The sequence below is a fragment of the Aricia agestis genome, chromosome 14 (assembly GCF_905147365.1).
Source record: "Aricia agestis chromosome 14, ilAriAges1.1, whole genome shotgun sequence".
NCBI classification, from domain to species: Eukaryota; Metazoa; Arthropoda; class Insecta; order Lepidoptera; family Lycaenidae; genus Aricia; species Aricia agestis.
In genome coordinates this window covers 3,444,800-3,461,987 of record NC_056419.1, presented here as the reverse complement: position 1 = coordinate 3,461,987, position 17,188 = coordinate 3,444,800, and the positions used below count along the sequence as shown (strand labels likewise).

The 17,188-nt window shown below is 36.2% G+C and overlaps 2 protein-coding genes across 3 annotated transcripts in view; one reads left to right on the top strand and one right to left on the bottom strand.

Annotated features, from left to right (window-relative positions):
* Window positions 1-11,405, bottom strand: part of LOC121733953 (RNA polymerase-associated protein CTR9 homolog) — a 31,151-nt gene extending 19,746 nt beyond the window's left edge. For both annotated transcript variants that reach the window (XM_042124356.1, XM_042124357.1), the window contains exons 1-5: window positions 11,238-11,405; window positions 11,061-11,159; window positions 9,320-9,559; window positions 8,974-9,242; window positions 8,558-8,753 (exon numbers count right to left, since the gene is read on the bottom strand). In XM_042124356.1, coding sequence (XP_041980290.1) covers window positions 8,558-8,753; window positions 8,974-9,242; window positions 9,320-9,559; window positions 11,061-11,159; window positions 11,238-11,273 — 840 coding nt within the window. In that variant the 5' untranslated portion in view covers window positions 11,274-11,405. The remainder of the gene's footprint in view (window positions 1-8,557; window positions 8,754-8,973; window positions 9,243-9,319; window positions 9,560-11,060; window positions 11,160-11,237) is intronic.
* Window positions 11,406-13,786: 2,381 nt separating this feature from the next.
* LOC121733770 (crossover junction endonuclease MUS81) lies at window positions 13,787-16,098 on the top strand. The gene is made up of 3 exons (XM_042124119.1): window positions 13,787-14,825; window positions 15,105-15,531; window positions 15,719-16,098. The coding sequence occupies exons 1-3, from the start codon at window positions 13,807-13,809 to the stop codon at window positions 16,058-16,060; spliced, it is 1,788 nt and encodes a 595-aa protein (XP_041980053.1). The 5' UTR covers window positions 13,787-13,806; the 3' UTR covers window positions 16,061-16,098.
* Window positions 16,099-17,188: the final 1,090 nt, after the last annotated feature.

Here is a 17,188-nt window from a genome sequence, read left to right as displayed (position 1 = left end):
CTCCAGCTGGAAAATCTGCGAACTCACCTTATAGACTTACGGGTCCAAAAACCCCCGGGGGATAGACACAATCGTTTTGCAGGTATGGCACATACAGGCTGGTCCAGTTTCGTTAACACCTGGCCTACTGAACTCAAACATATAGTTGAAAACTCTTGGCGACAATCTAGCATCAAAACATACCGACCAGCCTGGGAAAAGTGGGTCGCACGGGCTTTAAAAGAAGGTGTTTCTGTCCTGGAACGTAAACAAATTCACAGAGTGGTTAAAGTCCTATAAAGTAAATAAGGATAGCATTTTTCAAGTTAGCAGACATCTAGCTATCCTGTTACTTCTAAGAACAGGTCGAAGAATCCACGATCTAACTTTATTAGATGTAAGTGACGAGTTCTTCGAAATAACAGATAAAAGTATTAAATTATGGCCTAAATTGGGCTCAAAAACAGATTCCTGTAAATACTTACAATCAGGTTGGGAAATTACTACGAACCCAGTCAAAAACTTAGACTTCGTTACCTGGACTAGGCGCCTACAAATTTGTTTATAACAACCCGCGGTAAAGTCGCCCCAGCTTCAAGATCAGTAATAGCGGGATGGATACGCACACTTTTCAAAGAAGCCAACATAAACGCCTCTCCAGGTAGCTGTAGATCAGCTGTTGCTACCGGTAATTGGTTACGCGGGTATACAAACATAGAAGAAATTATGAAGAAGGGTAATTGGCAATCTGCAAAAACATTTTTTAATCATTATCACAAACCAATCAACCCTAATATCACAAATACAATCGGTAGTAACCTTTCAGATAGTTTTGTGCCAATCAACTGTGTTAAGTATGTAACTCTCAATGTCATCAATAGATGTCGCTAGCTCCGTGGTTATCGGTAGCTAGATCGCAGTGTAAGAATATATTCTATATTCTAACTTCTAAGTATATTTAGTTCCTAATGTTCTCAATAGATGGCGCTAGCAATGTTTCATTCGCCGGCTAGATCGCGCTATAGAAAACTTTTTGTGATCGTATATATAGGCCATGTGAATCATTGTAAATTGGCGCGACCCTTTCTCGGTACAATAAAATGCAAGTTAATTTTGTTAGCTGGTTTTATTTGGCGAAATCCTAGTACAGTACCATTAAGGGTCAGAGCTCGTTCATTGGTCCTTCGTGGCCGAATTTTTGAGTACCGGTAGGCCAGGGGATCCGTATCACCCCCTTTCCCGCGCCCTCGCAGTGGATCGCTGCAGCAAGAGGACGTGACGTCAACGGCAGCGGTGACAGCTGAGTGACAGCTGTCAGTGCTTCGTGACATTGGAAACGTCAAAGTGGTTTGACAGCTGTCAAACCCTTCACATCAGAAACGCCAACGTCAAAGTGACATCTCAGTGAAGTTGACAGCTGTCAGTGGAGTTTGACATCGGAAACGTCAACGTCTAAGTGAAGTTGGCAGCTGTCAGTGGAGTTTGACATTTGTGCTGACAACGCGGTAGCTGACAGTGACAGTTCGAGCTATTGAAGACAAGGACGGCGGTATCTAGTCCATAGTGCAGGCAACCCCGGAGAGACGTCACCCCGTACAGAAGATCAACTGCAGAGGCGCCCTCTACAGGCGCTATTTGGAAGTACAACCAGTGTGTGAGTGAGAAGTGCAAATTGTGAGTACTTTTGTTTCCATTATAAAATTCAAGAGATTTTGAACTTTAAGAACACCTAGTAAAAAACTTTGAAGATTGTAGATTAATTTGAGACTTGTAAAAATTTTCATATTCGTTCGTTACATCCATACTTAGAATAATTTGCATGTACATATTAGCTCAGGGACTTAGAAAATATTCGCATGTTTTAGCTAGGGACTTAGAATAGTTTGCTTAAAAACGAGGGAACGGGGAACCTATGCCCGATTTTCCCCAGAGTTCAATCAGTGATAAAAACACTTGTAAAATTTTCAACAACTTTAATTTGTGATAGACTATCTTTGTGTTGGATTTATTATTGATAAATTTTAACTTTAGTTTTTTCCTAACTTTGCTTTATACAGTTGTTGTCTTTAACATTGTTGAATATTGCAAACATGGAATTAGATACTTTAATTGTTCTTCAAGAGAAATTGCTTAGTTCTATGATTAAAGGTTTAAGTAATTTCAAAAAATCCCCTAAGGAAAGAATAACTGTTGAGTATATTGAAACGAGATTAGATAATTTAGAAAAAGATTGGTCAAGCTTTAGAGAATATAATTCAGAGATTTATAAAACTTATGATGAAACCGAAGTATCACAATCGAAATATGTAATCGGAGAATTGTATGATAAAGGTGAAGATGCCTACATAGATTATAAGTCATATATGAAAGTATCTTTAAATAAACTGTTGATGACAGATAAGCAAGTTAAAGTCTCGACGGACTCGTCCGGTGAGTCATCCAATAAATCTATGGTTAAATTGCCAAAAATCTCAATCCCCATATTCTCGGGAAAGTATTCAGAGTGGACTACGTTTCGCGATTTATTTTTATCTCTCGTCCACAAAAACACTTCTTTGGATGGAGTACAAAAGTTGCACTACTTGAAAAGTCATTTGAGTGGCGAGGCAGAACAACTTATCAGACAGACACCAATAACTGACGCGAACTATCTCCCGTGTTGGAAGCAGTTAGAGAATCGTTACGATAACAAGAGATACTTATCCAATTGCATTTTAAAAAGGTTATTTGGCCAAAAACGTTTAAATGTTGAGTCTGCCTCGGGGCTCAAGGAATTGTTGGATACGACTGTGGACTGTTTAAATGCTTTATCTAACTTGGAGATAAACGTGACTACATGGGATGTAATTATCATTCATATAATAGCATTTAAACTTGACGCCGAAACTCGTAAACAGTGGGAATTACACGTCACCGACTCGGAAGGTAATGATTTACCAACTCTGTCTCAGTTCAAGGCTTTTATTGAAAGTCGATTCCGAGCTTTGGAGTGCTTGGAACCGAAAAGGGCCTCAAATCACCTAAACAGTGGGTATAATGCTGGACATCATCACAATCCAAAGGCGTTATTAGGTACAACATCTAATGTCAAATGTGAGTATTGCTCTGAACCACATAAACTCTGTTTTTGTAAAAAGTTCTCTGCTCAACAATACGACAAACGGCGCGAGTTTGTGATTAATAGCAGGATGTGTTTCAACTGTTTAGGTAGCAATCACATAGTGCAGGATTGCAAAAAGCTTACCTCATGTCGAGTATGCAAACGTAGACATCATTCGTTGTTGCACCCACCTGGTGCACGTGAGAACAAGCCACAAGACAAGCCCTCTGCTATCCCTAGTGTACCTTCTGATGAAAATCAAATAGTGTCCTGCTTATCTACTGGCAAGGTAACAAAGTCCAGACAGGTTTTATTAGCCACTGCGCTAATAAACGCTGTATCACCTAATGGGCAGCCCCAAGTAATTCGCGCATTGCTTGACCAGGGCTCACAGGCTTGCTTTATTACTGAAGCTACAGTTCAATTGTTGAAGCTGAAAAAGATACCAATCAATGGATTAGTGTCAGGCTTAGGTCAAAAGGAATCTTTGAGTACAAAGTCCATGGTCTCTCTGTCGATTCAATCGAGAGTAGATCCTCAGTTCAAAGTGGAACTCAAAGCTTATGTTTTGAGTAACATTACGTCTTATCTTCCAGAGAGACACGTAAAGTCAATCGAGTGGGTTGATTTACAGGCTTTGCCCTTAGCAGACCCAAAGTTCAATGTTCCTAATAAAATAAATCTTTTATTGGGAGCAGATATTTATAGTACAATACTCAAAAAAGGTATCAAAAAGAGTCCATCTGGCACGTTGTGTGCTCAGAACACCACACTGGGATGGATAATATCTGGTGTAGTACAACCTGAGAAGGCAATAAAGGACAATCCAACCCATATTAGCGTTATGCACGCACAGATCAATAGCGATGAAATTCTCAAAACATTCTGGGAAATTGAAGAGCAAACACCGAAGTTAAAGAAAATTCTAACAGAGGAAGAGCAAAGGTGTGAGGATTTATTCAAAGCTACAACCACTAGATCAAACGATGGCCGTTACGTCGTTAAATTACCATTTAGAGACGAATACCCTGCTTGCAAATATGGCGATTCACGATGCATTGCGATAGCTAGAATGAAATCGTTAGAAAAAAGGTTTGCAAAGGATAAGGACTTGAAAAAAAAGTACACAGCAGTCATAAATGAATATATACAATTAGATCACATGAGGAAGGTTGAAGATCAGGACACAAAAAAGGAAGAATCAGTCTATCTACCGCATCACGCTGTCATTAGAAACGACAAATCCACTACAAAGGTTCGTATAGTATTCAATGCTTCAGAGAAGAATAAAAACGGTGTCTCTCTGAATGACACGCTGATGGTTGGACCTACACTACAGGCAGACTTACGTCACTTAGTAATGCGATGGAGAGTCCATCCCATTGGCTTTGTCGCGGACATTATTAAAATGTATCGACAAGTCAGAGTGACAAATGAAGACGCAAGTTACCAACGTATAGTCTGGAGAGATGATCCTGCAACAGAGATAAAGGATTACGAACTACTTACCGTGACCTTTGGTACAGCGTGTGCTCCACATCTCGCAGTCAAAGCCCTACAACAAATTGCACATGACGAAGGACATAACTATGTTCTGGCTGCGGATAAAGTCCTGAAAGATTTTTACATGGACGACTTAATGACAGGGTGTAGCAGTGTAAATGAAGGCATAGAAATCTATAAACAAATATCACAATTATTAGAGAAAGGAGGTTTCAAATTACAGAAGTGGAATAGCAATAGTAAGGAACTTTTAATGGAAATAAACTCGTTAGCTGAAAAAAGAGAAGATCAAGAATGTGCTGAAAAGGAAAGTAAGGACAAACAAGAAGATAGGAAAAAGGAGAATAAAGGAAAGGAAATAGAAATCAAACTAGATAATACTACAAAAATACTTGGACTTACCTGGAATCGCAGAGATGACAGATTTCAATACACGGTGAATCTTCCACCGACGTCTGGACCTGCAACTAAAAGAACAATTATTTCAGACATTGCACGACTTTTTGATCCACTAGGATGGATAGCACCTAGCGTAGTTATAGCAAAGATTTTCATTCAAAAGCTGTGGCTCACAGGGCTTGGATGGGATGATGAGTTAAGCGATGAATTGGTAAAGGAATGGAATACTTACCGTCAAGACTTATCTGAACTTACCAAGATAGAGATCCCTCGATGGATGAGTTCACGTTCTGATGATGCAGTTAAAGAATTACACGGCTTCAGTGATGCGTCCAAGGCTGCGTATTCAGCTGTCGTCTATCTAAGAGTGGTTGATGCTAATGGAGGAGTGCACACCTCGCTGGTTGTAGCCAAGACCAGAGTGGCACCAATAAAGCAAATAAGTATCCCGAGACTGGAGCTCTGCGGGACTGTGCTTCTTTCAAGATTGCTGCTGGAAGCTGCTGAAATTTTAAGTATCCCCAAGGACAATATATGGGCCTGGACTGACTCAACAGTCGTTCTCGCATGGCTAAACAGCCATCCGAGTCGATGGAAAACCTTTGTAGGAAATAGAGTGTCCGAAGTGCTGACCTCTTTGAATTCCTCGCAATGGTTTCACGTATCCACCAAGTTAAACCCAGCGGATTGCGCCTCGCGCGGAGTACTACCTACGGCTCTGGTTGATGACTCGCTGTGGTTTTCCGGACCTCCATTTCTGAGAGAACAGACCATCCAGTACAACAAACCGAAGGATTTGAACGTAACTTTAGAAGAATCAGTTAAGGTTCACATCACAACAGTTCCAGAACAGTCAATCTTTGAAAGATTCTCCTCTCTGCAACGGATGTTGAGAGTGTTTGCTTATTGCAGACGATTCTGGAACAAGGACAAAGAAAAGACAAAATATTTACAGAAGAAAGAATTAGACGAAGTTTTACGAAGTTGTATAAAAGTCACACAAAAAGAACATTTTGATTCAGAATATAAGGAATTAGAAACAAAAGAAACAGTACAAGGACAAAAAAGTAAGTTAAAAGCAATTTGCCCGTATCTCGATGATAAGGGTCTGATTCGAGTCAGCGGGAGGCTAGAAAGATCTCAGTTGGACGAAGATACAAAGCACCCAATAATTCTTCCTAAAGACTCTCATCTTACCAAATTAATAATTGCTGATGCTCACGTAAGAACGTTGCACGGTGGTCCATCTTTAATGATGAACTATCTAAGGTCGGCCTATTGGATCATAGGTGCAAGAAACCTGGTGAAACATCACGTCCACAAATGTGTTGTTTGCCTCAGGCAGAAAGCTAACTTCAATCAGCAACTGATGGGTTCGTTACCATCCGTCAGATGTGTTCCATCCAGACCATTTTTAAATAGCGGTGTGGACTACGCTGGTCCTATAAATATAAGGACTACTAAAGGACGCGGGTACCGATCCTATAAAGGATATATTTGTTTGTTCGTATGCATGGCCACTCGTGCTATACACTTAGAGGTAGTGAGTGATATGACCACTCAAGCTTTTTTAGCCGCATTTAAGCGATTTATTTCACGTCGTGGCCGTTGTGCTCATATTTGGAGCGACAATGGGACCACCTTTGTTGGCGCCTCCAGAGAACTTCAAGAGATAGCAACTTTCCAACAGACTGCTGCAGAACACTTGGAGAGTGCTGGAACGGAATGGCATTTTATTCCCCCACACGCTCCTAATTTTGGTGGTTTATGGGAGGCGGGAATAAAATCCACGAAATTTCACCTCAAAAGAGTGATAGGCGACACAACCCTCACCTATGAGGAAATGAACACGTTGTTGTGTCAAATTGAAGCCTGTTTAAATTCGAGGCCTTTGAGTGTAATCAACACTGAAGAACCTGGTGATCCTTTGCCGTTAACCCCTGGTCACTTTCTGATAGGTGAACCACTTCTTACGGTTCCTGAGGACACCTATGAGAGCGCAAACATTAACTGTCTTTCTAGATGGCAATTCATTCAAAGGATGTTATCCTCGTTCTGGAGACGTTGGTCCTCTGAGTATTTAAACACTTTGATGCAAAGATATAAGTGGGCATTGAAAACTCCTGAACCTAACGTAGGAGACGTGGTTCTCATTAAAGAAGATGATTTACCTCCAAGTCGCTGGCTAATGGGTAGAATTATTGAAAAACACCCGGGTCGTGATAATCTCACTCGTGTAGTCACGTTACGCACCAAGTCATCTATTCTTAAAAGACCCATTTGTAAAATTTGTGTGTTACCTGTTAATAAGTGATTAAGCTATAAATTGTTATTTGTAATAATGGTTTTCAGTAATGTTACATACCCAAGTAAACATACCCAGTTTACTTTCAATGGTCATAAAGACAACATGTCTTTAGTTTGTTGTCGAAAATATGTTTTTATGTTTATGATATGTATTTAATATTATTAGATTCATAATCTAGCTTCTAAAACTGTAGTTCAAAATATTGGAACTTGTTGTGTGTGTTTTTTTGTAAAAAGACATTCTTTCAATAATGTCTTTTGGTGGGCGATATGTTAAGTATGTAACTCTCAATGTCATCAATAGATGTCGCTAGCTCCGTGGTTATCGGTAGCTAGATCGCAGTGTAAGAATATATTCTATATTCTAACTTCTAAGTATATTTAGTTCCTAATGTTCTCAATAGATGGCGCTAGCAATGTTTCATTCGCCGGCTAGATCGCGCTATAGAAAACTTTTTGTGATCGTATATATAGGCCATGTGAATCATTGTAAATTGGCGCGACCCTTTCTCGGTACAATAAAATGCAAGTTAATTTTGTTAGCTGGTTTTATTTGGCGAAATCCTAGTACAGTACCATTAAGGGTCAGAGCTCGTTCAAACTGATTTACTAAACTTGTGATAATCAAAGTTCCTTTAGTTGAGAATAAGAATTATTTATTTTTTGTTAGTATGTTGATTAGTTTACACTGTTTAAGAATAAATATATTAATTTTTTTTCATACTTTATTTTTATTAATCACAGTACGCTCATTCAGCACCGGCAGATAAGAAACACGTCTCAAGGTGGATCAAGCCTTTAGGCTCGAACACCTAAATAGCAGTGTTTTACCCCCAAAGGGCAGAAAACGCTTATTTAGGTTTCAGCCATTCGGCTTGATCCACCATAATTTTTAGTGCCTTGCCGGCTTACAAATTGTACTGACCAATGCACCACCCGCGCTGAATGAGTCCCCTCCATTGGAGTGAAGTTGATGCACTTCACACTTACGAATTACGATAGAGGGCGCTACTAAGAGCTAACTTCACACTGTTATGACGTCAGAATGTACATGCGTAATCTCAAGGTGGATCAAGCCAAACGGCTGAAACCTAAATAAGCGTTTTCTGCCCTTCGGGGGGAAAACGCTGCTATAAGCTATTGAATATGTTTAAATCTCATGTTGCATGTGAAAAGTATTATGTTTAAGTCTCATGTTGCATGTGAAAAAGTAATAAGCCAACAAAGATGTAAAATGTTTTATAAAAAATACAGTAAATTAAGATTTACCTTTTTAAAGAAAAAGTGGTTAGCCAAATGGTTCAAAACCATTGGATTTTTCGGGTCTATAACATACGCTTTTGTCAACATGATCACTGCCACTTTGTTGGATTCACTCTCTTGTAAATTAAGTTTTAGAATAGACAGACCGACCAAAGCACCGACGCACTGTGGATCCAGTTGCAAAGCTCTTTCAAATGCCATCCTTAAATAACACATATTTTTTGTAATATAAATTATAAATGTACAAAATTATTATTTTAGGTCAAAAAATACATTTGTAGATCAATGATTTTCATTTTACTTAACTAACTTTAAAGTATACTTACCTTATACCAAAAGAGAATTTAAAAATCTATCCACAAATGGGACACTATTTAAAAAACGAATAAATAATTAAAAAGTCCACATAATTTTTATATTACCTAGCCTTCTCCTGATTGTTCAGTTTCATAAAACAGTGGCCCATGCCAAGACGTAAAGCAGCTGGACTGTTTGGATTTGTTCTCAATGCTTTCTTATAAAAAGCCAGCGCTCCTCTATAGTCCTTTCTATTGAAGGCAATACACGCTTTTCCAAGTAATGATGGTACATTATTTGGAGACTGATTCAGTACAAAATTGAACTGGGTATCAGCCTGACCCATCTTGTCTCCTTCCAGCAAGCAGAAGTAAGCACGACCCAACAGATGATTCTAAAAAAATAATATAAATATTACATTATGCTCTATAGGCTTCGCCTTGGTCAACAAACAGGCGATCAGTGACTCACCTGGTCATACATGATAATTTTATCGGCCATAGTATAGAGAAGAGTTGCTTTAGTGAACAACTCTTTTTTCTTATCTTTTGACTTCTCTTTATTGGCTTCTTGGACATAGTATGCTGCGAGCATATCAAGAGCTCGCATCTGATCCCTTTCAAAGTCCCGATAACCAATCTTGGCATCCACACGGGACGACTCAAGTATTTTGAGGAAGTCATCGATCTTCTTTTGTTTGTAGTAAGCAAGCTGTAAGGGAAATTAAATATTAGATAAAATGCAACAACGAAAGCTTAGATATTTTTAATTAGGTAGGTGGTTAATAAGTTGCATAATGCAATTACCTCGATTGTGGGAATTGCAGATACAATAGATTTTCAGTAGGCTAGGTAACCTGTTTTTTCTTCATGCTAATCGCTTCTTAATCATTCATTTTCACAAAAGAAACTAATATTTTAATATAAATTTAACACAGTGGAAACCCATAAAAATGTTGATTGAAAAATATGCCTTATAAGTTATAAATGGCGCCGAAAACACTGTCCACCATAGTGTGACGTCATACGTTTTGTATTTTAAACTCTCTTTATTGAACATTTTTTTATGTGCTAAATGTACGAGTCTAAAAGTGCCCAAAAATTATTAAAGAATTAAATAAGAAATTAGAAATCATTTGTAATGTTGAAAACTTTTGGAGAAAAGTTTTGGCCATTTCATTTCCCGTCTAAAATAAATGGAGATAATATTATATAAAACTGATGCTTTATTTGCGTTATTTAAAAAATATATTTTACAAATCTTTCTAGGCTTATTATTATTATTTATGTACAAATAAATTTACATATAAAAGATATTAAATTACTAGTGTGATGACGTCACATCCAAAGTTTTCGTCAGTACAAATCATATTTTCAAATCGACTTTATTTATCAATCATAAGTTTTTATTTGATGATAAGGGTGAAATACGGTTTCCTAGGCCAAGTTCTACTAGAAATATGTATTTGTTCAATGAAATTGAATTTAGGTCAAGTAGCTTATTCATATGTGACAGTTGGGTGCCACTTGGGGATTGATGGGTAAATTAAATATACTTAGGTATCATCATTGGTATAGGAGGCACATAAAAGCAAAGTTTATTAATTGGTAATTAAATTGTTACCAAAATTACCTATTGATACATTAATATTATCTTCATTCATAAGTAATCATGCTTTATAGAAGACAATCCTACTAATATTATAAAGGCAATAGCTCATTTATCGAGTAAGAGTTAAGACTATAGGCTATATTATATCATCACGCTAAGACTAATACGACCGAAGAAACTCAGGAAAATGTGGGAAAAACGGGGGAAATATTAGAAATTACGAACTACTGGAGCAATTTTTATGGCAATATTTGGCACAGATATAGAGTAGACCAAGTGAAGGGAGTAGGGACAAAAGCTATTTTTTATGGGAAAATGTACGCTTTCCGTAAAATTCGTAATTTACGCGGGCGAAGCCGCGCAGGACATCTAGTCTTTTATATTTCGAAGAAATAACTTTGGTTTTCACTTGAATTTGTTTGACTACCACATGAAAAGCATACATTTTTTTAAACAAATACTGTCCTAAGTCCTTTACCGAGACTTAAAGCATCTTCATACCAGTTATCAAATGAATCAGTTTAGCCATTTGAACGTGAAAACGAAACAGTCCCACTTATGGATTTAAAGCATAAGTGTACACAGAATAGGTTATACTTACAGCGACATTGATCCAGACATTGAGTTGGGAGCGCTCCTGCTGCAATATGCTGAGTACTTCATCACCGGAGGGTAGTTGCTCAGGATCGAGCTCTATCACCTACGTAATTAACAAAATGTTATTACGCCACAAGCCCAAACTCAGCAGATGCCATTTTTCAAATACAAATATTGTTACCTCATCGGTGCTCATCAAAGGAATTTCCAACGACATGGTGGCCGTTTATCGTAACTCCTCGATTTTAACTCAATGAACCATTGTGATTGATATTTTAGTTTAATTTCGTAATTTTATTATCCACACAACCACAACTCACAACAATTTTTGACAGCGGCAAGCTACACAGATTACTAGTATAAATTGGCAAACTAGGTACGAGAGATGACACTTGACAGCTAAGCTAACCATAGAGAAGTCAAATTTTACAGATAACATAAAACTGGTCAGGCTGCTCGATTCAGGCATGGCATGGGCGCATGGCTAGTGGCTACTAGCCACTAGCCACAAGCTGGATCTATGATAGGTACCCACTTTTTTTTGTGCCATTTGAAGCGGAATCAACGCTCCCATTATTAGGACCGAGTACTAAATTTAACGTAACCATTGGTAACCATGTATTTATTTTAATTCTCTATGGCTTAATCGTTCGAATTGTTTTCGTGTTTTTAAAGTGTTTTAAAAGGTTTTACGCGATTATGTAATATATATACTTAATATATATGTAAGTGGTGGTAGTTCATAGTTAAACTATGAAAGGGTGTATGTTATGTAAAACACGGTACAAAAAGGGATGTGGGGTTACATTTCATAGGTAAGTAATTTTAACAGCTCATTTCTACGATATTAAACTTTTATTGATAATATAGGATAATATAAATGTGGCACTAATCTTATTATACCGTATTCACCACATATTTACCTTTGTTTTACCGATTTTTGATAAACAATAAAATTCAATAGTGCTGGAGTTTTCTGTCGATAAAACTTATCGATATCTATAATAATTGTATTGAAATCTCCGATAACCGATTTTTATTATCAAATACATATTATGCTCTTAAAATAATTGACAGGTTTCCGTCTAACGAAGGAAGACTGGAATTATGGTTGAAAAAAATTAAAAAGCCTGGTTGGCGTCCGAAAATTGCTACTACCGCTTGCCGTTACTATTTGAAGTATACAAACGTTCTGTGTGAAAATACAAGGCGCAAAACTAACATTTGATCTTGATTATGTTTGGAAAATTTATTTCAGCGTCTACTCTTTCTTGACAGACTGTAACTGTGTAACGGTAACTAATAAAATATAATGTTAAACTATCGCACATATATTTTTATTATTTATAAATACCTTGCCTACTCTACCCCAATAAAAAAATGTATTCAAACGTTCCATATTTATTTATAGATTGCATTATCCAATTAGTTAATTTCCCTCGCACTTCTGCAATCAGCGCCAAAATGGCGAAAATCAAATGAGATAAAGTAAATCGATAAAAATTGGCTTGCTAGATCCATAAATAAATAAGGAACTTTTATATTATTACTAGACTTTCCGCGCGGCTTCTCCCATGTAAATATCTAATTACACAGACAAATTGGTCCACAAAAAAATAGCCTATATAATCCTTCACGTTAAATACATTCCCCCGCTTTTTCCATATTTTCCTCTATTTCTTAGCTCCTATTAGTCTCAGCGTGATTAAATATATAAAATGGGCTGTCTAACACTGAAATAATTGTTCCAATTGGACCAGCAGTAGGAACTGCTAGATTAGAGCGTTCAAACAGACAAACTCTTCCGCTTTATAATATAATATGAATAATATGATGAGATTAGTTAGGATCTAATCAGAATCACACAGAACACTTATTCAGCTTTAATACGATACACTGTAGCACTACTTTGATAATATTAAAAATGAAATTAGAAAATACAATACAACAAAGTTTTCGTTAGAAGCTTATAAGTTTTGTTTTTAGTTTTTCGGAGTGCTAACTGCTAAAAATAAATGGATTATAGATAGGTACTGCTACTTCATGTTATCTACGTATGAAATCGTTGTTAATTTATTACGCCTATCTAAATTACGGAGAGGAAGTCTGTAATCTTTAAAACAAATATGTAGCGTTTGTATTATTCAATTTAATATTTTTGTCCTAATGGTCGACATTATCTGAATCTGGAAACATTTCATCGATAATAGAAAAAACAGTTGTACATCACTAGTATTAGTTCCAAATACTCCCACTACTGCTATCAGCGCCAATATGGCGACATGATGGCGACTTTCAAACGTCATTTTTACATAAAATTTAGTTCCTATCCCTAATAATGGGGGAGCTGATTCCGCTTCAAATAGGGACAAAAAATAGCTGTCATTTCAAAGGGTATCATCAGTCCAGCGTACTTGTATAATGGAGGTCAGTGCCAGACCTGCATTATAGAGCAAAGTCCTTAGAGTATACATTAGCAAGCTATATAATGTATACTCTATGGCAAAGTCTTTCTAAACCACTCTGACATTAGCAACTCACGGAGCTAGCCATTAAAAAAGAAGAAGAAATTTTTTTTTTTTGTTTTTGTTGTTTTAATAGCAAATTAATACAAGACAATTTATAAATATTTTTGATTTTTGAATAAAAATAAATTTAGTTAATAGCAAATTAATACAAGACAATTTATAAATATTTTTGATTTTTGAATAAAAATAAATTTAGTTAAATGTAAAATTTTACAATAAATAATGACTGAAATTACTGGCAAAAGGATCACTTTCAAGAGATCCCGTCCGAATCCGTTATTTGAAAGCTGGCTAGAAGAATTACACGAAGAAGCCAGTAACAAAAAGAGTAAACTTGAACCAATGCTCAAAGAAGCTCTTACTTCTTTATCTAAATATCCTTTGCCTTTACTAACAGGAGCAGAGTGTGCTATCCTATCTGGCTTTGATAAAAGGCTTTGCCAATTTTTAGATAGCCGACTAGAAGTTTATAACAGTAACAATCTAAAAATACCTAAACCAGCTTCACCAATTCAAGTAAATGCTTCCCAAGACAGTTCTAGTAACAATTCAAATTTACAACAAACAAATGGTGTACAAAACGGTAATTCTAACCAAAATATGCTTAACATTAATGAAGCAACAGCATCCACATCTCAGATCTCATCTCATCTCAGTTCTTGTAATACATCTTCACCACAAACACCGAAACCTCCAGAACACTCTGCTGGCAAAAGGGCTAGAAAAACTAAACATTACAAGCCAGCCCATAGATCAGGTGGCTATGCAATTTTACTTGGATTACTTGAAAATTCTGAATCTGGAAATCCAGTAAATAAAGAGAATTTAATTGAAATCGCTCAAAAGTATTGTGAAGAGTCATTTGTGAGGCCAAAACCAGAATCTCTCTATACAGCTTGGTCAAGTATGAGTAAATTAGTTACTAAGGGTCTGGTGGTAAAACATGGAGCCAGGAAAGCAACTTATACCTTGTCTGAACAGGGTTTGAATCTTGCGAAAGAATTGTTGGAGGAATCAAAAAATATACCTACAATTAATAATATCATTTTCAATGATAACCATGTGAAAAACCAGGAGCCCATTTTGACAATAAATAATGGTCACCAAAATCATATTGATATTGTAGACAATGAAATTCCAACTACATCAGAACAGTGCCTTGTTGATAAGAGTCCAATTCTTGAGATGCTTCCCGGCACATTCGATGTTGTACTTATAATTGATATACATGAAACTAATGGGTTTGTATTTTTTATTCTGTCTCTGCTTTCTGAACAAGTACTTTATTCTAAGAATCCTCGGGTGATAGAGATGAAAGTTCAGTATAATTCTTCAAGCCCTATAAGAGCACCGGTGATCACGACAACAATAGAATACAATAGCATTTCAGCAAAGTAATAATATGCCGCTAACATAAATCAGCTACAAAAATTCTGACTTGCTATTTGTCACATAAAAAATAGTGGCATGACTACCTGAAAACTTGTTTTGGTGGATAAACATTTTACCCTTTTTTTCAGTTTATCTAAGAAAACTGATCCAACTGTGGCACAGTTCAATAAATATCCAGATCTCAAGCACGAATACAGAAGTTTAAAAGTGGGAGACTTTACATGGATAGCAAGGGACAAGGTAAATAGTAGCAAGGAATTCATCCTTCCGTATATAGTTGAACGTAAAAGAATGGACGACCTCGGTGCTAGCATCAAAGATGGAAGGTTCCATGAACAAAAATTTAGATTAAAGAAAAGTGGATTAAAGAATATAATATACTTAGTTGAGAATTACGGTAGCAATAAGCATATTGGCTTACCTGTCCAAACTCTTATGCAAGCATTAGCAAATACTAGAGTCCAGAATGGCTTCAAAGTGCATATAACTGATTCACTCACAAACTCTGCTAGATTCCTTGCTATGATGACAAAAAGACTGACTATTGAATATAAGGTAAAATATTTTTTATCTACTTTCATAATAAATATTATGACTACTGACTTTTCATTTCTATAAATAAGATACCGTAGTTATTTCATAAAAGATCAGCAATGCATTTGGTCTAGTGTTGCAACAGGGACTTATTTTCGCCCCCAATGTTTGTACATAATTTTTCTACAAATTATTGTATTACTTTCAGGATAAAACTTTAAAAGGGCATAATCAGGAGCCTAGTGGTGACATTCTGCCGACATTTGCGTTCTTCAACAAGGCTGCTTTGAAGAATAAACCACTATCAGTGACTGATACTTTTATAAAACTGCTGTTGCAAATGAAAGGTGTTTCCGTGGAAAAGGCATTAGCTATAACTAAAGTTTACAAAACACCAAGTTCTCTGTTCAAAGCTTATGAAGGCTGTGATGATGATCGGGAAGGAGAATTATTATTAGCTAATTTAAAATATAAAAATGTATCCAGCAATGTTGGACCAAAAGTTAGCAAGTCAATTTACCAGTTGTTCACATTTGACAATTATATTTAAAAGTTGAAAATGGTTACCCTTAAATATTGTATTTTAATTTTTTGTTGGGACTAATTTTGATAATATTACTTATGTGAAAATTGAAACAAAACCTAATTATGTTAAAAATTACTAATTTGATTAAGTAAGTATATGTTTCTTTATTTAATGAGTAACTGACTTATATTTTAAATTATGTATCATATAAATCTGATCAAGTGATATTTTTTCAATTATAATATATTTTATTGTTATAAAATTGCGTTTTTTTTCATGTTTTGTTACTAAAAAATAATAATAACTAAAATTTAATTTAGTTGTGAACCTGGTGCATTTTTATCACATCTTTTTAATATTCATAATTTATTGGTTAAAATTATTTATAACTGACCTAATTTGTTTGAGATTTTTAATTTACATAAGTATATGGGGGGTATACGTGGGAGAGCCATGCTTCGGCACGAATGGGCCGGCTCGACCGGAGAAATACCACGTTCTCACAGAAAACCGGCGTGAAACAGCGCTTGCGCTGTGTTTCGCCGAGTGAGTGAGTTTACCGGAGGCCCAATCCCCTACCCTATTCCCTTCCCTACTATCCCCTATTCCCTTTCCTACCCTCCCCTATTACCCTATCCCCTCTTAAAAGGCCGGCAACGCACTTGTAGCTCTACTGATGCTGCGAGTGTCCATGGGCGACGGAAGTTGCTTTCCATCAGGTGACCCGTTTGCCCCCTTATTTTATATTATTTTTTTAATATGGCTTGTTTTTTGTTATTTCAGAAAGATTATCCAAGTATATAATTAGAAAAATAATTACATTACATTAGTTGAAACATATTAACGAACAAGAAATTAAAAACTCTTTTTTATATTAAATAACTGGCAACACCTATTTCTATGACCGTATTGGATCCAATCTCTCAGCAAATATCAAAAATCTATGATCAAGGAAGAAATGAATCTTAAGTCTATATTACATTATCCAATATCATTGACTCAATGATCTCGGATCCAATGTATATGATAATCTAATATCCCCCTAAGTAATTTAAGAAAATTTTAAAAGAATAGTACTATCATAATCATAATTTTACTGGGGCACAACTACCAGATCGCTAAAGAAATCTAATCTAAAAAGAAAAGCTAAAA

Excerpts from the sequence above, each read along its gene's own strand:
- LOC121733770 (XM_042124119.1), top strand. The coding sequence starts at position 13,807 with ATGACTGAAATTACTGGCAAAAGGATCACTTTCAAGAGATCCCGTCCG. Across the intron at positions 14,826-15,104 it reads GATATACATGAAACTAATGG|TTTATCTAAGAAAACTGATC; the intron begins GTTTGTATTTTT and ends CCTTTTTTTCAG. Across the intron at positions 15,532-15,718 it reads GACTGACTATTGAATATAAG|GATAAAACTTTAAAAGGGCA; the intron begins GTAAAATATTTT and ends TATTACTTTCAG.